This window comes from Echinops telfairi, unplaced genomic scaffold (genome assembly GCF_000313985.2).
Source record: "Echinops telfairi isolate 266 unplaced genomic scaffold, ASM31398v2 ScPeMD7_4225;HRSCAF=4972, whole genome shotgun sequence".
Classification (NCBI taxonomy): domain Eukaryota; kingdom Metazoa; phylum Chordata; class Mammalia; order Afrosoricida; family Tenrecidae; genus Echinops; species Echinops telfairi.
Genome location: NW_022108124.1, coordinates 14,335,529 through 14,357,585, shown reverse-complemented (window position 1 = coordinate 14,357,585; position 22,057 = coordinate 14,335,529). Strand labels below are relative to the sequence as shown.

The 22,057-nt window shown below is 49.1% G+C and overlaps 1 protein-coding gene across 1 annotated transcript in view; it reads right to left on the bottom strand.

The window, feature by feature from the left end:
• The window catches only part of LOC101648271 (myosin VIIA and Rab interacting protein), a 349,534-nt gene that overhangs the window by 6,753 nt on the left and 320,724 nt on the right, over positions 1–22,057 (bottom strand). The window contains exons 13-15 of the mRNA XM_004708673.2: positions 4,221–4,382; positions 276–380; positions 117–177 (exon numbers count right to left, since the gene is read on the bottom strand). Of these exons, the coding sequence (XP_004708730.1) occupies positions 117–177; positions 276–380; positions 4,221–4,382 (328 nt within the window). The remainder of the gene's footprint in view (positions 1–116; positions 178–275; positions 381–4,220; positions 4,383–22,057) is intronic.

Sequence of the window (22,057 nt, the reverse complement as noted above, 5' to 3'; positions counted from 1 at the left end):
CTTCCAATAGCCATTCCGGGTGAGGACGTCCTCCAGGCGTAGGGCGTCCAGTTCTGGCCTCTCGGCTACTCAAGTCACTGTCGCCCGATGACCGTTTGGTTTTCATCTCAACGTACCTGTCATTGGCGGCGCCGGCAGCTTCCGCCTCTGCTGCCGGGACGCATCGATGGTGTGTACCTACGGACAGAACACAGCGGCCCAAAGGCCGTTTGTCTTCGGAAACGTCCAGGTCGCACACTCGCTCCTCCGAGGGGGTGAGGGACTAGCTACCGCACCTGGTTCCTCTGCTTCTGATCCCGCTTGCGTGTGAGCCGCACACAGGGCGCGATGTTCAATCCTGCCACGGTCAGGGCTGCGATCCGGCTCTCGATGTCGGAAATCTTAATCCGGCGGGAAGGCAGGGTCGGGGGCAGGTGGAGGGTGGGGTTGGAATCAAGAGGGGAGAATCTTCATTAAAAGGATGCACGCCTCTATGAAGAGCCGAGGCTTTGGGGCATGCCCGCCGTCCCTTCATCCCTTTCACGACTACCGGCACCTTCTCTAGCAGTGATGGCGAAGTCGAGGCAGGGGTGCCGGCCTGGCTCTGTGGGTTTGCTAGGACGGAGAGCTTAATCTGCAACCTTTCTCCGGAGCCTGTGCCATGTGCTGGCTTGTCCAACACCCAACGCCCTGGCATTCTTTGCCAAGGCGCTGTTTGGGCATCTGGCCAGAGCACACCTGCTGATACCCCTGAGCCCATGCATCATGGGGGCTTGGGCCAGGTCACTTGGCTCAGCATGGAGTGGGGCAGGGTATGGCTTCCAGAAGAGCTTATGTCAGGAATGAGCCAACAGAACGCATATGCCCTACCTCCTGCTTCCCTGGCTGTGAGGACTCCAAACCACAGTACGGAGAAACCAAGCCCCTACTATGGAAGGGAGCAGGGGGATCCTCCTATCGTGTTCCGAGGCCTGCTTTGAACAAAAGGACCCTTGGGAGCACTTTGGGTTAGACTGCTGTGTCGGTGGTTCGAACCCACCAGCCGCTCTGCAGGAGAAAGATGAGGCTGTCTGCTCTGGCGACAAGTCACAGGCTGGGGAATGCGGTGAAGGATTTCCTATGAGTCGGCAGCAGCTCCATGGCAGGGGTTTCCCTTGCACGAAGGCTACAGGGACAGGGCCGGAGGGAATCCCGAGAGAAGGCAGCAGAAGGGTCATTAGCGAGGGGAGATGACCCCCACTCCCCATTGAGGGGTGACAGTCTTGGTCAGAAATGGAGGAGGGGTAGTTGAAGGCTATATCTTGGACAGGGGGGAATGAGCGCAGGCGGAAGCTCTTGGCAGCTGACACCTAAAAGGGGTCCCCCAGCCCTCCCGGGCCCTGCCTCTCCTGGCCCCCCAAGATCCTTTGCTGTTCTTAACTCCTCAAGCTTCACACAGAGAGCAGAATCCTGTGGTTTACCGACCAGTGACTTGCACAATCCCCTGAGAAAGGGTTCAGGCTAAGCCATCGCCTGCTGTTAGCAACTGTGGGGCCCGGCACCCCACAGTCTTTCCTGGGGGTAGTTACAATGGAAGGTCTTTGCTCAGTGGGCCCTGGGAGACAGGCCAATGAGAAGTAAACTGCTGATCCACTGGACAGATGCTGCAAGAAGACGTTTCCATCCGTAGGGCAAGAGAACCCGAAGGAGGAACGGAGACGGCAGGGGACAGGCTGATGTGGCCTGTCCTTTGGTCTATGCATGCGTGAACATCCCTCCTTGCTCCTAAGGCTGCGTGCTATATGACCTGCTAGAAGTGAGGGGAGGGGTTTGCTTTAGCCCCGGTGCCTGGGAATCAAAGCAAAACGACCAAACGTAGAACTGCATATCTGCTACGATCAAGAACCCTGTCTGCAGAAGGACAGCTTTTCCTGATGCGAGGAGAGCCGCTCCCCAGGAAGGCCATTGCCAGGCCATCCCCATGGGTCACTCTGCCTTCTCCTTCCCCACTGGGCAATGGCATCCTGCACAGCACTCCTGGGTCCTGGCTGAATCCAAGAACACAATTCAGTGTACCTACCCTACTCAGTGAGAGCCTCCGTCCACCCCACCCTCCCACAAAAAACAAAGAAAAGAAAAGAAGACGGCTGCCCGTGTGGTATTTTGAGTGAGGTTAATTGGATGAGCACAGACAGCAGAGCTGGGGCGCATCCGTGCTGATCAAGGTTCCCACGCTGAGGCACTGCCCAAAGGCTGAGATTTAGGGTCGACACCTCTCATGGAAATGAAGATGTCTTATCAAGGAGAGAGCTTGCAACGACTGAGTCTGTTGTTAATTCTGAATGCCCCGTCAGCGATCGGTGAAGATCCACAGAAACGGCACACACGTGTCTTCAGAAAGACCTGGGGGATACTGCAAGCGGTTCTGAAATAAGCCATCCCTGAAGGCCCTCTGCTGCTGTGGTGGAATGGAGACTCCCGGGGACTGGCTGACCGGTCTATAGCTTGAGTCTGTGCATGTGACTGTGTCCCACCTCAGGGCTGCCAGCTTCACGGTTATCCGTGGGAACTCACAGGTACTTCTCACAAGCAAGGTGAGGCTTTCTGTTCCTGGAAGGATTTTCAGCTTCAGAAACCCACCGGGGCAGGTCCTGCAGGGTCTTTTTGAGTCAGCATAGACTGCAGGGCAGTGACTTCTTTGAGCTGAACCTTGCCTGCTTCTCATGGACAGCATAGGCCTGAGAGGGCCGGGCTTCGAATTCCATTCCCTCATTCAATCCATTTTTACCATGTGCCGGGTATCATGCTGACATAGTTAAAGTTTATTGTGCCAACCTGGCCGATAAACACATATGGGGTTAATTGAAGGGCAGGGAGCTAAATGGCTCAGTGAGCCTTGGCTTTCTAGTTCTCGGGTTTCTTGCTTTGTGATGGTCGGACCAGGGTGCAGCTGCCTTAGCCAGTTCCCTGCTTCAGCTGGCAAGGCTCACTTCCTGCAAGACATCCCCAAGGAGAAGCCATACGGACCTACCCCGATGCAGCCCTGGGTGCTGGAGCAGCCGTGTGGAGACCCCTGCCAGCGCTGAGATGCTTACACATTTACTGACTTGGCTTTCCTCCTGCAGCCGGCATCATAGTGTGTGTTTTGTGAGATGGAGGAGGACTTTGTGGATTGGTGTCGGACATATGGGTTAATGTTGGGCTTGTGGGCTTGGGCAGCACTGCGTTGGGGTGTTTTCTTGATGTGGACTTACTCTTTACATAAAACTCTCTCTTATACATGAGTGTCTGTGGATTTGTTTCTCTAAAGTCCCCAGACTATTACATATGCTAGTTACTCAAGTGACTGGACAGAAGCCTGCTCTCAGGAAGCTCGTAGTCTCGGGAAGAGGGGCATCAAAGGCGTCATCAACTGCATGACAGGGAAGGGGAAGCGTGGTCTGGGGTGGAATTGGGAACCCAGATAACAGAGTGACTTGCCAAAGGGGTCAGAAAATACATCAGAGGAAAGGGATGTAAGGCTTTAACCAGAAGTCCCATGTGCTAGCAAGACTCTAATTTGGGGGAGAGTCTATTCATCAAAAAGGGGTTATAAGGAAGGGATTATTCAACCAAGGTGCAGTATAGCACCGATGAATCACAGCTCATTCCTCTAGTTCCTGAATGCTTCCCCCCACCCCATCATGACCCAGTTCTACCTTACACATCTGGCTAGACCAGAGAACACACATTGGTACAGATAAGAGCTCTCGACACATGGAATTCTGGGCAGATAAAACCCTCAGGAACAGTAGTGTGAGCAGTGATGTCATAAGGGGAGGGGGATTTCCAGGAAGGGGGAGGAAGGGGGAATCCATCATAAGGTTGGATATCTAGCGCTCACCCCCCCAGCAGGATGAATAACAGAAAGGTGGGTGAGGGGAGACAATGGACAGTGTAAGATATGAAATAATAATAAAAATATATAATTGATCAAGGATTCACGAGGGCAGGAAGGGGAAAAAGAGGAGCTGATACCAAGGGCTGAAGTAGAAAATGTTTTGGAAATATTGATGGCAACATATATACAAATATGCTTGATACAATTGATGTATGGAGTTTTATAGGAGCTGTAAGAGCCCCCAATAAAATGATTTTAAAAAAAGATCCGTTGGAATGCATCTGACAGGGCCCTAACTCTATTCCCACGTCTGAGACAAGTCTTGTGGAAAATGGGGATCCCCCTGCGAGCCCCCCTTCTGAGCAGAGAGGAAGGATCTCACCTGGAGCTCAGCGTGGTGGACCTGGGCTGCGGCCGTGGCTACCTGGTCCTCCAGATCGGCCAGTTCCGTCTCATTGGTGCAACTGTGGATGCTGCGGGCAGCATCCTCCAGCTCATGAAGCTGCCCCTCCAGTCCGTACACGGTGCCTGCTGCCAGGTACACCTGCAGAGAACAGCGCAGCCTTGGGGCACTTGCCTGTGGACCCAGGACTGCCGAGACCCTTTCAGAGGACCCTGGTAGTTCAGGGGAGGGACGGCGAACTGGGCTCAGCACAGGTAAAAGGCGAGGCCTTGCCTCCCCTTTCTTTGCACTTGAAAGTGCAAGTTTCCCCAGAAGGCTCACCTTCAGCCACACCCCTTCCAGCTGCTCTGCCAGCCAAAGCAGTGAGAGAGCAGGATAAACTCTAGGCAGTCCACTTTGTCAATCACGAACTGCACTTGCCCAGTGACCCTCAAAACCACAATGTCAAGACAGAGGAGACAGGGAAACAACAACAAAATACTCAACGAGGTTTTTTTGGCAACAAAAATCTCAGTTGGCATTTAGTAATAGAAAGTTTTAGAATATAGGTAAGATGAAATGAAAATGATTACAAGTTTTGAGTGAATTATCTTTGATTAATTACTTTCTCGGACCCCTGGCAGCACAGGGGTTAGTCACTGAGTGCTAGCTCAAAGATTGGCAGTTCAAACCCACCAGCTTGGGGGGGAAAGATGTGGCAGTCTGCTTCCATACAACTTTATAACCTTGGAAACTCTTGTCAGGAAGTTCTACTCTAGGGAGGATTATTTTTCACTTGACTAAACCAACTTAAGAGAATTATAACAAACCTAAAGTCTATAACAGAAGCATTTTCCCCCCTTAGGAAACAATGTGATTGAAAAAAATCAAAACCAAGTCAAACCCATTGCCACCAAGTCAATCCCAACTTATTGTGACCCTCTAGGGTTCTTGAGGCTTTGTGAATCCTTATTGGAGCAAAGAGCCTTGTTTTTCTCCTGATGAGTGACTGGTGGGTTTGAACTGCATAACCTGTGATTAGCAGTCCAATGTCTATTTAACAACGCCACCTTAAATCTATTTCTCTGTCAATTCGATCACTTTGTTTGAGAGATGCTGAAAAATAAAGAGCCATGAGATAGAGGGATTAATCTGAGCTAAAGGAAGAGGTTTGAGATAATTGCCAAGCCCTTGGCAATTCACTTTAAAAGGGGGGAAACACAATACAATTCCTGGAGACACTCAAACTAAGGGAAACTGGACAAAGTGAATAAAATAATTACTTCCTTAGCTCAGTTAATGAGACCAACAACACAAGGAATGAGACATAGCTAAAGAAGGTGATTATTGAAAGAGGTTCTTGAAGTTTAATCAATGTATATAAAGCTTTAAACATGTGCACTCCCCCCCTCCCCCGACCCCCAGAAGAATCCACTTCAGAGGACAGCATTGAAGCTACAGCTCAGGGAGAGGGGCATGTCTGATCAGAGCACACAGGAGCAAACAAAGAGGGAAGGCTAGAGAGTGGAACACACCTTGGTCCACCAAGCCCCAAGGATAATATTCCTGCTCAGCCAGTGCACAGAGAGGACCATAAGGCTGGCCCCACCACGAGACATGACATCCCTCGCTGAACCATAGTGCTACAGGGGACAACACTGGAGACACAGTGTGGGAACTGTGCCTGATCTGATCCCACCACACTGGGGCAAAACGTTAAGGGCGTGCAACGGAGCAGCAAGGGGAGCAAAACAATGAAGTCCCTATGAATACCAAAAATAGACTTTAGGGCCAGGGTGTGGTACCCCATCAGACTTGACTAGAAAACACTCCCAAAGGTCAACAAACAGACCTGAACTATTTACAGGCTTTTTTTGCTATTGTGCTTTTTTGGTTTCTTTTGTTGTTTTGTTTTGCTCTGCCTTGTTTTTGTGCTTATTATTATCTCTGAATGTCTATCTGGATAAGATAGTGGCATAATCAATCTGGAGGAGAAAACAATGAGACCAGTGGTTTTGGTGGAGGGGGCTGGGAAGACATAGGAGAGGGGAAGGAGTGGGGAAAGGAAGTGGGTGTTAACAAATCCAGGGACAAGGGAACAACAAGTAATCTAAAATCAATGGTAAGGAGGGTGTAGGATGCCTGGTAGGGCTAGATCAAGGGTAATGTAACCTAGGGGAATTACTGAAACCCAAATGAAGGCTGAACATGATAGTGGGACAAGAGGAAAGTAAAAGGAAATAGAGGGAAAGAACTAGGAGGCAAAGAACATTTACAGAGGTCTAAATACAGGCATGTACATATGTGAATATATTTATCTATAATGATAGGGAAATAGATCTATGTAGATATATTTATATGTTAAGTGTTAAGGTAGCAGATGGACATTGGGCTCAATGTCCTACTACCTCAATGCAAGAATGCTCACCTTCCCGACATGGTCGCTGAAGACAAAGTGGGTGCATACACAAATGTGGTGAAGAAAGCTGATGGTGCCTGGCTATCAAAAGATATAGCATCTGAGGTCTTAAAGGCATGAAGATAAATAAGCGTCCATCTAGCTGAGAATCAACAAAGTCTACGTGGAAGAAGCACACCAGCCTGTGTAATCATTAAGTATCAATGGGATCAGGTTATCAGGCATCAAAGACCCAGAACAAAAAAATCATATCAATAGGAATGAGGGGGAGGGCGGAGTGGAGGCCCAAAGCCCATCTGTAGACAATTGGACATCCCCTTACAGAAGGGTCACAAGTAAGAGACGAGCCAGTCAGGGTGCAGAATAGCACTGAGGAAACACACAACTTTCCTCTAGTTCTTTAATGCTTCCTCTCTCCCCTATCATGACCCCAGTTCTACCTTACAAATCCGGCTAGACCAGAGCATGTACACTGGTACAGGTAAGAGCTGGAAACACAGGGAATCCAGGACAGATAACCCTCCCAGGACGAATAATGAGAATAGTGATACCAGGACGGTAAGGGGAAGGTGGTGGGAGAAAGGGGGAACCGATCCCATGATCTACATATAAATCCCTCCCTGGGGATGGATAACAGAAAAGTGGGTGAAAGGAGACATTTGTCACTGTAAGACATAAAAAAAAAAGATAAATTATCAAGGGTTCATGAGGGAGAAAGGGTGGGGGAGGGAGGGGAATAAATGAGCTGATACCAAGGGCTCAAGTAGAAAGAACAGGTTTTGAGAATGATGATGACAACAGATGTACAAATGTGCTTGACATAATGGATGGATGGATTGTGTTAAGAGCTGTGAGAGCCCCCAATAAAATGATTTTAAAAAAAGCTCCAATAAAATGATTAATTTTTTAAAAAAGCTTTAAACATGTAATCACAACATTTCCAAGTTGATCTGAATGAAACACATGGCCAAGCCTGTAGCCATTCCTTCATTAGCGTTACAATGTAACTGAACTGAGGATCATCCCATGTTTATGGGCCCACGTCCTGAGCACCTTTTGCTGAGCAATGCTGAGGATTGCTGGGGAGTAGAGAACCCTGGGACACTTCTACTCGGTCACTCCCTTGGTGTAGTTCATGCATCTGGGTAAAAAGTGGCAATTTCATACATGGCCTCCATGAAACAGCTTTCTTTCTTACTACAGAACCAGAAGAAATGGATGCTACCCGCCTACCTGGACTGAAAACTTGGATCAAGGACATAGTAGATGGATCCTGATCAAAAGGAGGAAATTGTAGAACAGAACATCAAATACTTCCTGGAAACTGACTGACAGGACACACTGAGGCTGGAGGAAACCCAGCCTTGTGACCAATGTTTCAACCTTGAATTTAGTGCTTGTGAACAATGTTTCAACCTTGAATTTAGTGCTTGTGAACAATGTTTCAACCCTGAATCGAAATGAATGCATGAAGTCACCTTTAAACTAAGCAACATATTGGGCTAAACATCTTTAGCCCAATAAATAATGTTTGTCCTCAAACACTGCATCTTCTCAAAGAACCAGATGCGAGGAGATCAAAAGGATACCAGTAACTAAAGCAGAGATGAGACTTTCAAGAGGCAGAGTCCCAGTTAACCACCAGGAAGCAATCTGAGTGAGACTGAGCCCGGTGACAAAACACAAGACGGTAGCCAGTGGATGAACGAACTGTACAGGGAACACCTGTTGGTTGGGTGTCCTGTTTCGTTGTGTTTATTTGATACATGTCCACACAAAGCGACAATTTTGCAAACACGTTTCTAAGTGGAGCAAAGGCAGGTGCAGGAAGCTATTTGGTTGGATGACAACAAATCTGACTGGCTCCTGAAGCAACACTAGTCGGGTGTTGGAAGCTTCCAGAGGGGCTGGCAGGCTGTATGTCACATTAAATGAGTCATTAATCACACAGGAAGCGTGACTTAAATGTCTGCAGGCAATCACTGTAGTTCAGTTTGCCTTTTGTTTGAAGATGTGCTGAGTACTGACAAAATTGCGTTTGTAGGAGTTCGTCGCAATTTAATCATAGCCATGTGCTTGTTGTCTTCAACATAAGAAACTGTTCTTTATTGTTTGGTTTTTGAAAGAAATGGTGACTATTTCAAAGCTACCCAAGTGGAGAAATTATTCCTTGAGAGTCTCTGAAAATTTTCAAGTTGAAAAACCTCCTCCTCAGAGGGGAAGAAAAACCAGGGTAGGAGGAGGAGAGAGAAAGGAAAGGCAGTTTCCAGCTTTAGCTATTAGTTTTCCCTATCTGGACAAAAAAAAAAGGTGAAATTATTTTGAAGACAATCTTTTAAATATAAACCTATAGCTTTGCACAAGGCAATACAATGTGGAATTACTAAATGAAATGGGTAATTTCTACATGACTAACCATAACTTGACATAGTTTTGCTTAGGGACCTTGATTTGAGGAGCAACAAGGCTCGACATCATCACACCCTGTGACGATATTAGCTTTGCTGCTTACAGCTTCAACATGGTCATCCGCGAATGGCTGTTGAGTTTTCTGCCAAGACTAAGTGCGATGAAATCACTGCAAGCCCTCAGCGAGGCCAGAATATTTATGTTGTGTTCCCTAAAAGTCTGCGTTGCTGGCAACAGAGGGAAGGGGAGGTTCCGTGGTTTGGCACCAGCACATCCTGAAGAGGGAATATAGCCAAACCAATGGCGCCTACAGGTCGGGGGGAGGTGGGTGTGTGGGAGGCACACTCATGACACTACTGATAAAGCCAGCTCATGATTGAGCAAGTCCCTGAGCCAAGGGTTTCATGGGACTTATCGAATGCTTACGGTAGCCCTTGAGACTGTACTGTTATCATCACTCTGTTACAGATGAGAAGATTGTGGCTCATATAAATGATGGCTGTTGCAGATTTCACAACTGGGAAATAGGAGCACCTGGGTTGGAGTTCATGGGGCCAATGCTTGGATCCCACACTTTCATCCCGTGGCCGGGATGTTAGGATGTTTCACATTAAAAAGGTGAACTTCTAGTGGTTGTTTATAGGAGTTCAAGATACTGACTCTGTTGCTGTGTTGAAATAACAAAAAAACGGCTGCATGTCTACTCCTTCTTTTTCGTACAATGATAGTATACTTTTACCATCTTCTTTTGATATTTCCTGCATCGTTCAATATCTTGCTCTTAGTATCTCTCAATATAGTGTAAGTCCAGGCTTACATTTTTTCTTTAGTTCTTTCAGTTTAAGATAAGCTTGTTTTTCTGTGTTTGTGGTTTTATAACTCTAGGTCTTTGTATATTTTCTTATATTATCTTACTTTGCCTCCACAAGCTGCCCTTTGAAATTTTCCATTCAGCTCTTTGACTTCATCATTTTGTCCCTGTACCTGAGCTACTCTGATTAAGAACAAGTTTCAGAGTCTCTTTTGACATTACTCGATCTTTTCTTTTTTGTACTGTCTTTATAACGGCTTTTTGATTTCTTTGTGTATGATGTTCCTGATGTCTTCCCACAGTTCATCAGGTCTTCTGTCATTAGTGCTCAATGCAGAAAATCAGATATCGAGATGTTATCAAAATTTTAATGGAATAGACCACATTTAATGGGCTAGGTCATATTTTGGCTCTTGTAGACTTGTTTTCATTTTCTTCAGCTTTAACCTGAACTTGCAGGCAATTGATGATCTGTTCCACAGTGAACCCTTGCTCTGCTTTTAGCTGCTGATATTAAGCTTCTCCGTTATCTTTTCCTACAGTTGTAGTCAATTTGACTCCTTTGTGTTCGTTGAAAAGGGGTGTTTGTGATGAAGACGTCATTGATCTTATAAAATTCTAGCATGTGATCTCCAGTTTTATTTCTATTCCCAAGTCCATGTTTTCCAACTATGATTCCTTCCTCTTAGTTTCTAACTTTCGCATTCCATTATCAGTAATTATCAGTGCATCTTGATCGCATGTTTGATCAATTTCAGGCTGAAGACATTGATAAAATTCTTCAATTTTTGCATTTGAAGCTTTAAGGGTTGGTGCATAAATTTGAGTAATAGTTGTACTGATTGGCTTTCCTGGAAGGGAGATAGACATAATCCTATCACAAAAAACATTGTACCTCAAGACAGATCAAGTGTCCTTTTGGATGATGAATGCTATGCCACTCTTCTCGATTGTGTTATTCCTGGCTTAGTAAACCATATGCTATTCTGGTTCAAAATGGCCAATACCAGTCCATTTCAGCTCAGTAACCCCTAGAATATCATTTGAACTAATGGTGTTGGAGAACACTGAGTGTATCATGTACTACTAAAAGGACAGACGGATCTGTGTTGGAAGTTGTACAGCCAGACATGCCTCTAAGTGGCAAGGATGGAGAATCTTCATCTCACATACTTTGGGCGTGTTATCAGGAGAGACCAGTTTCTGGAGAAGGATGTCATGGTTGTTAAAGTGGAGGGGCAGTGTGGTAGTTACATAATCTGTTGTCAATTTGAGACTTATGAGTGAAGGGTGGAGTTTAGCCTGTCAATCAGGTCGCAGCTTGATGACCTCATTTGGAAGCGCTAAGGAGATAAATAGCTTGCTGGAGGCAGGACACATGCTCACTCCCTGGGAGACACCACTAACAACGAGCCTGATGGAGCTCTGGGGATGCAGGCAGAGCCTGGAGCTGGAAGAGCCACATAGAGACCCCTGCCAGCTCTGAGATGCTTCCACCACCACTGGATCCACAAGACTTTCCACTCATTGGCCTGTGATCTTCCTGCATCTGGCGTCATTGCATGTGCTTTGTGAGTCTGAAGAGGACTTTATAGATTAGTATCAGATATATGGGCTAATATTGGACTTATGGACTTGATCTGGACTGGGCTGGGACGTTTTCTCAATATTCAACTACTCTTGTATATAAAGCTCTTTCTTATACACGCGTGCCTATGAATTTGTTTCTCTAGTCCAGTGGTTCTCAACCTTTAATACAGTTCCTCATGATGTGGTCATCCCCCCAACCATAAAATTATTTTCATTGCTATTTCATAACTGTCATTTTGCTACTGCGATGAATTGGGCGACCCCTGTGAAAGGGTCATTTGATCCCCAAAGGGGTCACGACCCACAGGTTGAGAACTGCTACTCTAGTCTATCGGGACACACATAGGCCTTTGATGAGATGGATGGACACAGTGGCTGCAGCCTTGGGTTGAAACAAAAGAGCACTTGTGAGGTTGGTGCAGGACTGGGCAGTGCTGTATGCTCAGTTGGACAGAGGGTCCTCGAGTACAATTTGGAACTGACTCGAAGGCAGCCCACACCAGAATTCTGTGGTAGAGCTACAAGGGACACTGGGACGGTTCCTCCATTGTCTCAGGGGGTGGTGTTGAGGGTATCGGGGCCGTCTCGATCTTTTGGTAAAGCTACTAAGGAGGTAATCTCCAGACAGGGATTGGGAGGTGCAGGGCTCTGCCTTAGACCTTCCACTCACATCCTGTATACCCACCGTGTGCTGCCACAGGTCTGAGAAAGCTCATGTTAGTTGTTCTCCTCCGATTCCTGTTGCACTTCCCACCCTTCCCTGTTCCCCGTGAGTCTCATCTATGTGGACTTCACGACCAGGGCCCCCTTATTGATGGGAGTGGATACTGCTGGAGGGGTAGGCAGGAGGAGAAAGAAGATAGAGGGGTTCTTCCTGGGCTTTCTCCACACCTGGGCAACAGGGTCCCAATGGAGGTTCTTCTCCCGTGATTGCAGCTAGTCCGGGAGCCCTCATTCAGCTCTTCCCGGGCTGGGGTCTACTTCTTAGGGTTGACCACAGCTTCCTGCTGCCTTCTAGTGGTACAGCACCCCCTAGTGTCCTTTTAAGCTTGCCTCCCAACGCGTTGTCCCAAAGCACAGAAGCTCCATCTGTGCCCTGTAGGGATTTCAATGGCTGAGCTTCCAGAAGTAGCTCACAAGGGCTTTTTTCTGAGGTGCCCCTGGGTTGACTTGAGCTTCCGGGGTCTCTCCCACCTTGCCATCACCTCAGCCTACAAGGCAAACTCATCGCAATTGAGTTGATTCGCACTCACCGCAGCCTCTACTTCAGGAAACACAGTCTCCCACATGAGCTATAGAGTTCCGAGTCCCGACGAGAGGTTAAAATCTTCAGAGATCCAGACAATGATTCAGGATGTGCACCTGAGCCCCCACGGTGTATGAGGCTGACCCTCTAGGTGAGGCTGAGTCTGGGTTTGGTCCAGGTGCTTCCTGCCTCTGGGGGAGATGGGAATGGAATTCAAGATGCTCACACCAAGCAAAAGGTGAGACACGTTGGGGCTGAGCGACAGCCCAAGCTCACTGCCGTCAGGTAGCTGCTGACTCCTGGTGACCCTCCAGGACAGGGTAGAGCTGCCCCCGTGGGTTTCTGAGATCGTAACACTTTACAGGAGGAGAAAACCTCCTCTTTTCCTCACAGAGCGGCTGGTGGTTTTGAAGTGCTGAACTTGCAGTTGGTAGCCTATTGCATAACCCGATACATCGAAGGGGATTCTCAAATTAATGCCCTCCCCTAACTAAGGGGACTAGTCAGGCTGTATATGAAAACAGCAAATCCATACGCAACAGGGACATTTTGTTTTATCTGAATGCTTGCGAAACAATTTTGGAGACGAGTGCTCTTCACCAACATTCTCCTTTATCTGGTCTGCAGTAGGCTGTGCTCAGCAGGCGAGCATCAGGGACGCCATTTCTATTTCTGATAGCACCCCCCACCCCCCCACCCCCGTTTCCCGGCTCCAGGGAGAAAGACAGCCCAGTAGCTAAGGAGAGCCCTTTAGAAGGCAGGCTACAGGCCAGGGGTTTAATTAAATCCGCCACATCCACAGCCCCTTTTCGAATGGTCCCTGCCTTCCTCCCGTTGCCCATCAGAATTCCGCCCTGGAGACAAGGGACTCAGGGCTCTCTGATCTCAGAAATCAAAGAGGAACAGACGAGTTTCCTATTCCAACTCAAAAGCCCAAAGAATTCAAGACCCCAGGAATATCTCTGGATGTGCAGCTGGAGCAGGGAGAAGGCGTTAACCCTTAGAGGACAGGAAAAGGCAGGAGAGGTGCTGGCCAGAACAGAAAACGACAATACCCTGGTTGTTCTGGCCTTTCGACACTTGGAGTGTGTGTGTGTGTGTGTGTGTGTGTGTGTGTGTGTGTGTGAGAGAGAGAGAGAGAGAGAGAGAGAGAGAGAGAGATTAGAATCAAAAGTGCTCTGGATCCCAGGAAAAGAAAGCGCCTATGGTGCCAGAGATGACGTTCTCAGCACCAGCTTTGCTTGGGAAGACTACGTTTTACAGCGGGGACTCTGTGTGTGCCGAGTCTCTGGATATGTTTGGCCTCCGCAGAGTTCTTTATGCCCATGGACCAGCAGTGTAAAAAGCTCTGCCATGGGCTGAGTGTGTGTGAAGGTGGATTTCTGGGGACACCCCCCCCCACCGCCCCCGCAGTCAGTCTGGTGACAGGGGCGGTCTCACTCTCAGGGGCTGGCCCGGGTGTGCCCCTGATGGAAACAAGGCTCCAAGAGTCTCTTGGTCATGAGTTGTGCCTCCACCAAGATGCTCAGGTGACCTCGGAACCCATCCGTCAACCTTCCCCTCTGTAACAGGGCACACATCCCCACCACAGTCCCCTTCCCGCTTCTGCAGGCCCGCCTTGCCTGTGATGACTTGACCTGCCCCCCTTTGTGAGCAGGGGACACTCCTATGCCCGGTCTTCTATGTCCGAGTGAAGGAGCTGTGTGGTTGTGCATCCTTGGACACCGGGAAGGCCTCGGGCTGACAGTCTCCCTCTTCCGGATGGTGCATTTTTCTCTCCGTCTTGTCTTTAAGACTTAATAACGGGGGTCTCTAAGATACGTGTATTTGAATCAATTTGTTCCTCCAGAGCAGTAGTTCTCAACCTTCCTAAGGCTGCAACCCTTTAATACAGATTTTGTGTTGTGGTGACCTCCAACCATAAAATTATGTTCATTGCTACTTCGTCACTGTCATTTTGCTACGGTGATGAATTGGGCAACCCCTGTGAAAGGGTCGTTCAACCCCCAAAGGGGTCTTGACCCACAGGTTGAGAACCGCTGTTGTAGAAGAGCTGACAACGAAAGGATGATATAAAAAGTAAACTCCGCATACCAGTATGTGTGACCACGAGCTGTCGAAAGGATCGGGTGTCAGGCATCAAGGAACAGGAAATCATGTCATTGTAAAGGTGGGTCAGTGCAGAGTGGAGACTCAGAGTCCATCGGTTGGCAACAGAACACCCCCCTGCTGAGGGGTTTGGGGGAGGAGATGAGCTAATCAGGGTGCAGGGTAGCAACGATGAAACATATAACTTTCCTCTAGTTCTTTAATGCTTCCTCCCCGCCCTCCCAATATCACGATCCCAATTCTGCCTTGCAAATCTGGCTAGACCAGAGGATATACATTGGTACAGATAGCAACTTGAAACACAGGGACCCCAGGATAGATGACTTCTCCAGGACCAGTGGTGAGAGGTGCGAGGCCTGGAGGGTGAAGGGAATGTGGGGTAGAAAGGGGGAACCAATTACAAGAATCTAAGTATAGCCTCCTCCCTGGGGGATGGACAGCAGAGAAGAGGGCGGAGGGAGACGTTGGACAGGGTAACTTATGACAAATCTATAATAATTTATGAATTATGAAGGGCTCAGGAGGGAGGGGGAAAATGAGCAAATGATATTGAGGGCTAAAGTCAGGGCAAATGTTTTGAGACTGATGAGGGCAACAGGTGTACGTATGTGCTTGACTCAATGGATGATGTATGGACTGTGATAAGAAATGTACGAGCCCTCAATAAAATAATTAAAAAAAAAGAATAATGAGGGTAACAAATGTACAAATGTGCTTTATACAATGGATGTATGTATGGACTGTGATGAGTTGTATGAGCCCCCAATAAAAAAAAAAAAACTAAACTAAAAAAAAGTAAACTCCGTCAGGCCATCGCCGTTCACAACATGCTCCTCGGGCGGAGGAAGCCTGCCATCTTTGCCAGGGGCAGGCTCTGCCATCACGCTAACCCGGCACTTCATGCCGGGGCACGCACGTGAAGCTTTTGGAAGCTATTCTTTGTAATAAAATAAAAATGCTCCCCTTTCCTGCCGAGTCCTATTTGTCACTTTAGCCTCTTCCATTCCGTAGGTCGAGGGCTAAGTGCTGGGCCGCTAACCACAAGGCCAGCAGTTCGAAGCCACCGGTCAGCTCTGAGGGAGGAAGACGAGGCTTTGGACTCCGTAATCCGTTACGGCCTCAGAACCCCACAGGGGCAGCGCTACCCTGTCCCGTCGGGTGGCTGTGAGGTGGCATGGACTTCGTGGCAGTGAGTTTGGGTCTGGGTTTGAGGGTTGGGGCATCTTCGGATCGTTATGAGTCCTTGGGTGACACAATGCTTCAGCACTCCCCACAGAAGGAAAGATTGCATTTGAGCCCCCTGGAGGTGCCTGGAAAGACCAGGCAGGCAAGCTGGCCCTGAACGGCAATGGGCCATCATGAGTCAGAATCCGTTTGACAGAGACTGCTGTTTGGTTTTGCTTGTTTGGGGCCGTCGACGTGGACAGAGCTGCAGCACGGGGACATGCAAGAACGGACTTCCTATTGATCAGAAGCAAAGCTTGTCTCGTTTAAGAAGGGGCTTGATTCATCCGACGGAATCCCATTGGGTCAACATTTGTCGAGGGGCTCGGTTGTGTCAGACCTTGGGCCCAGGGCTGGGGCGGCTAGAGATGGCCGGGAATAGGCCCCGTGCTGCAAGGGTTGATCCACCTGTCACAGTGGTTCTCACCCACTTCCCGGGCCAGTCTCTCCTACGGGGTGGCTCTCGTCAGAGTGGCTTTCATCAGAGTGGCTCTACGTTGGAGTGGACTCTCGTCAGAGTGGACTCGAGCGCAGTGAGTTTGGTTCTGTTTTTTCCTGTCCGTGTGGGCTACAAATGGTTAACATGCTTGCTATTCAAGGTGGGAGGGTGAAGGTCATCAACCTGAGAGGAAAGGCCTGGTAGATATCAGAAGACCCCAAACAAACAATTATATTGATGCAAACAAGGGGGTTCGGAGTAGAGACCCAAAGCCCATCTGCAGACAATTGGACATCCCCTCACAGAAGGGTCACAAGGAAGGGATGAGCCAGTCAGGGTGCAGTATAGCACTGAAGAAACATACAACTTTCCTCTAGTTCACTAATGCTTCCTCCCCCCACTCTCACGGCCCCAGCTCTGCCTAACAAATCTGGCTAGACCAGAGCATGTACACTGGTACAGACCAGAGCTCTTGACACATGGAAACCAGGACAGATAACCCCCTCAGGAACAGTAATGGGAGTAGCTATACCATTAGGGTAGGGGGGAGGTGGGGGAAGAAAGGGTAGAAACGGGGAACCGATTATAATGATCAGCGTACAACCCACCCCCTCCATCCCCCAGGGGCCGAACACCAGAAACATGGGTTAAGGAGACAGCAGACGGTGTAAGATCTGAAAATAATAATGTATAATTTATCAAGAGCTCACACGGGTGGAAGGGTGGGGGAGGGAGGGGAAAAAAGAGGAGCGGATACCAAGAACTCAAGTAGAAAGAAAATGTTTTGAAAAGGATGATGGCAACCTATGTACAAATGCACTTGATACAATGGATGCATGGATTGTGATAAGAGCTGTAAGAGCCCCCAATAAAATAATGTATAAAAAAAGAAAAGAAAGAAAGGCCTGATGAACTACTTTTGAAAACCGGGTCACGGGACCCCTGTGGAGCACAGTCGACTCTGATACACACTGGGTCACCAGTAGACTGGGGTCACCCCTGGCAACCAGTTGGTCCCTGGATCCCAGAGACCCTTGACAACAGCTGGGAGATACCTGCCCCTCATAAGTGGGGAGGTGCTACTGACCTCTAGTAGCTGGAGGTCAGGGAGGCTGCTAAGTAGCCTACGGTGAGGCTGGAGAGCCCCAAGAATAGTCATCCAAAGACAGCGAAGAATAGTCATCCAAACTATCACCAGTGCCGAGGCTGGGAAGGCCTGATCTGTGGGAGGCAGTATCAGAGTGGACAGAGAGGACAGCATGGCGATGAGGTACGTGGTCAGGCAGAGACAGGGAATCCCAGGGGCCTTCAGTTTCTACAGCAAAGTCAACACCGGCAGTTTCACCAAGAATCATTTTGCTTTTTGCTGCAGCTGTTTCAACGTTTAGTAAAAGGTACCTTGGAAACACCTGAGACGATGGCCCCGAGACACCTTTCAAACCTGGAATCAAACCTCTTCCAGTCCCCTACCTCCCAGGGATCAACAATCACCTTTCAAGAAGCCCAACACGAGACAGGCCTAGAACTGACACCAGTGGGAACGTGCTCTTCAGCACAATAACTTGAGGGACCCAAAGGGCAGCCCTTGCCCCAAGCCAAGGCTCAGGAGGCAGGAGAGGTAGAAAAGCGGGGAGAATGGGAGCAGGGGACCCCAGGAGGAAGAGGGGAGATTGTCTTTTCATGGACAGGCATGACACCAAGTACGTATCGATCGTTGATTGGGGAACTGATGTGCTCTGTACACGCATCCTCCACCCTCAACAAAAGGTTCAAAGCAAACAAATGTCCAAAGAGATGAACGAAACTGACTTAAGGGTGGGGTGCGGCGGGGAGTCCCTCTCCTCATGGTTCCTGATTTCTGGGGGCAGCAAGCCAGGCTAGCTGCATCCGAGCAGCCCCCAAGCTCGGGCCATCTGCTGTCTCCAGAAGGCTGGAAACCACCTGGCTCATTTTGACAATTTCAAGGGCAGAAAGCACCCGCCAAAGTCCGGCTCTCCGTTATGCCGCTGGGTTTTGGTGTAGAAGGATCTTCCTGGGAAATGGGCAACCACGGTTGTGGAAGTGTACACGTTCGCATGCTCTCTCTTCCTCTCCTCACCGCTCAGAATGATACCAAGGTCCAGCCCTCGCAGACACAGGTGCGGCATCAAAGCCAACATGAGCACACACGTCCATGGGCAAGAGAGTGTTCCCAAAGCTGCAGGCTTCCGTGGGGGATGCTGCAGCTTCCCCAAACTCACATCTCCCCGTCTGCTAGCCAGAATCTCAGCACCTAGGAGGTTTTTCTTTGAATAAACGGGGTGGTGGGGGGCAGGAAGTCAGTGGGGGGAAAAAGTATAAGAATAGTCATGATAATGAGTGTTTTTCATGCAAGTGACACTGAGCTAGTGTCTTTATACATACACTTCTTTGAATCTTCAACGACAACTCTATGATTTAGATACCAAGGGAATCTTGTATGTCACCAAGGATCTAAGGGAAGGTCAGAGAAGGTTCAAGACCTTAGCTCTACAGTTTTCTAAATCCTCCCAAGGTAGCGCTTACTGCACAAAACACCCAGTTCTCTCATAGCATCTCCTCTGATGCCATGTCCCAAGCTTCTGTGTGAATTTTAATGTAGACATTCCCCATGTGCTATGATCATAATTATTCATGGAAATGCCCTTCTAAGGAAGGAAAGTTCAAAAGAGCCTGGCAGAAGACAATGAATAAGAGACGGGCTAGAGATTCTTTCAGTAGAACTAAAACAGAACCTTCCAATTGTTGGTCTCAAATAAGAGTCAGCAAACTGGCCCATGGACCACATCCAGCCTGCCACTTGTTCTTTTTTTTAGAACATTAAAGCTTATTTAATTCTTAAAATAATTTGCTTTCTGGTTATAGTTACTTTTAACCACTCACTGTATATTCTTCCATGTTTTTCTTATATATCAATACATATGTATAGAAACTTATATCATATTGCATAAATGATGGAATTTTATACATAATGTTGAAAATTTGCTTTTATAACTTGGTAATATTAGACATTCTTCAACATCACCATGTTGTCACTTATTCTTATAAATAAAATTTTATTGGGACACACATACACACACACAAGAGGGGGGAAATGACGAGAGTTCCTTAACATAAGCAACCATGATCGCAAACATCTCTGAAGGAGCTAAACTACGTGGAAGTGATTTTAAGGAGCACTGAGGTAAGCACTGTTGGTTTAATCTGATCAGTATATCCTGCAAAAGGTGGAAACTGCCCCCCAACCCCCCCACCCCGTAAGGCAGAAACCTGTCAGAGATGGAAAACACAGGTATTCCCCCCAGAATGAGCTCTAGAAAGGGCAGAGACTGCACTTCTAAAGGCAGAACACTCCCCATCCCCAGGACACAGGCGTTCCTGTTTTCCCAGATATGCACATTTCCACGGGAACCAGCTCGTGGCCTTAAACCTTCCTCCAACGCCTGGATCTGGGTCTTGGGGGAGGGTAGGTTTGAGACAGGCTCGGGGCACCTTCCCAACCTCTCCTTCACCTGTTCCAGAAACGTGAGAGAGTCGCCTCCTTTCCCTGTGGGGCTGACCCTCGGGCAAAACCCAATCTCAACCCAAACCCTGCAAAGTCTGACTCACAGCGACACCATGACTGACAGAGGAGAACTGCCCTTCAGGGCTTTCTTGGCGGCTTTGTGGAAGATGATCACCAGGCTGGGGGTGGGGCGGGGTGGGTGGGTTGAACCACCAACCTGTAGGTTAGTGTCCGAGTGAGAACCTCTGGGCACCCAGGAGACTCTCAGACAGGTAGGCCATGAAGGAGGCTTCTCCACGGATGGTCCAGCAGCCAGGACTCGGGCTCTCAGGTACAGAGATGCAGAGGGTAAGCTCGCGAGCCCGAACCAGCCTGCTCGCCCCAACTGGGCAACCTAGCCCACCAACAGGGCTCCTTTTCTTTCTGTCTCCAGTGTCATTTTTGTGGAGGGCAGCCAATGCACACTGGTGACAGGGCAAGAGGCTTTGTTCGGAAGGTCTTTGTTGTGGATGGCGGAACCCTCCTGAACAACTCTACACTCCTTCCTGCAGCTCAGGGGGCTGTGTGAGGGAAGGAGGGGTCGTGACGTGATGATGCTGGTCAAATACTAATGAGAACATCTGCTACACTGGGAACTGATCGGGGCCAGGCCTGGGGCTAAACACTCTACATACAAGGAAGGAGGAGACTGTGAGGTTAGGTACACCCTCTTCAGCTACTGTACTCGCTGGTCGGCACCCTTGCGGGCTGAGAGGGTAGAGGAGAGGTAGGGATGTCGGGGAGGTGGGTGGTTGCCGGCAGAGTCTGAGGTTTAAATGCGGTCCCAGGCAAGGCAGCGCCAAGGGCGCTCAGCTAACTTGAGCTGGGGTGGGGAGGCCTCAGGAGATGGGCCATGGCTTCCTGCTGCCAAGGGAACCTGGTGGCTTGGGTGACTCGTTGGGTGCATCAAAGGAGATGCCATTGTGTGGCTATCTTAAGCTAGCAAAGCAGGGCAGACCAGTTTGAGCCATCTGAACGAGTTGTGTAGCCACCATCGCCCCCTGCAGCGGGCGAGGCAGTGCTCAGCTGGATCCCCCACTTCATCTCATTCACCACCCTCCAGCCTGGTCCCCTTGGCAAACTTCTAACACCCAAACACCAAACTCACTGCCATCAAGTTGGCGCCGATTCATGGAGACCCTCTGGGACAGGGTAGAATTGCTCCTGTGAGTTTCAAAGCCTGGGGGTAGAAAGCCCCTATCTTGCTCCCAGGGTGCAGCTGGTGGTTTCAAACAGCTGACCTTGCAGTCAGCAGCCCCACTCGTAAGCCCTACAGAGACACCAGGCCGGCCCACAGAGAGATGGGCGCATGTACTGTTTGTCGGAGGGGCCAGTTCCCTTGCCTCGAGTCAGAACACCGAGATGCAACACGGGGTCAGGCTAAAGCTACAACTGAAGGCCACACGCTTGCTTGGCTCCTTCCCCTCCCCTGATATCTCCTGGCCCTCACCAGCCTCCCCTGGGAGCACACCTCTACTACAGCTGTGGGTGTGCCTGGAGGCTCCCGTTCAAGCAGGCTCCGCGTTCAAGGACTGCCTTTGTAGCGTGTGCACCGAGCACAGCTGTCCCACAGGGTTGCCAAGGCTGCGACCGTTTGGGCACCCATGGTCAGGGCTGTCTTCTGAGAAGCCTCTCGGTGGGTTTCCATGGCTCACCTTTGATTCCCGTAAAGAGTTACAATCTTAGAAACCTACAGGGGCAGCTGCACTCTGTCCTATGGGTCAGAAACTACTCTGTATCGGCAAGTCTGAGTTTTATAGCTAGTAGCTGAGAGAGAGAGTAACTGCCTGCTACCCTTAGATCCTCATGCCAGGCCCCATTTCTGGGGAAATCAACCTCAGGCCCTTTCTGAGATGCTGCCGTGGTGAAATGTGTGTGGTGTATGTGTGTGTGTGTGTGTGTGTGTGTGTGTGTGAGCTGCCACTGGGTTTGCCTCTTCTCGCACATTCCCCCTAGACAGGGCACCTCCACCACTGACATGCTGCCGTGGTGAAATGTGGTGTGTGTGTGTGTGTGTGTGTGTGTGTG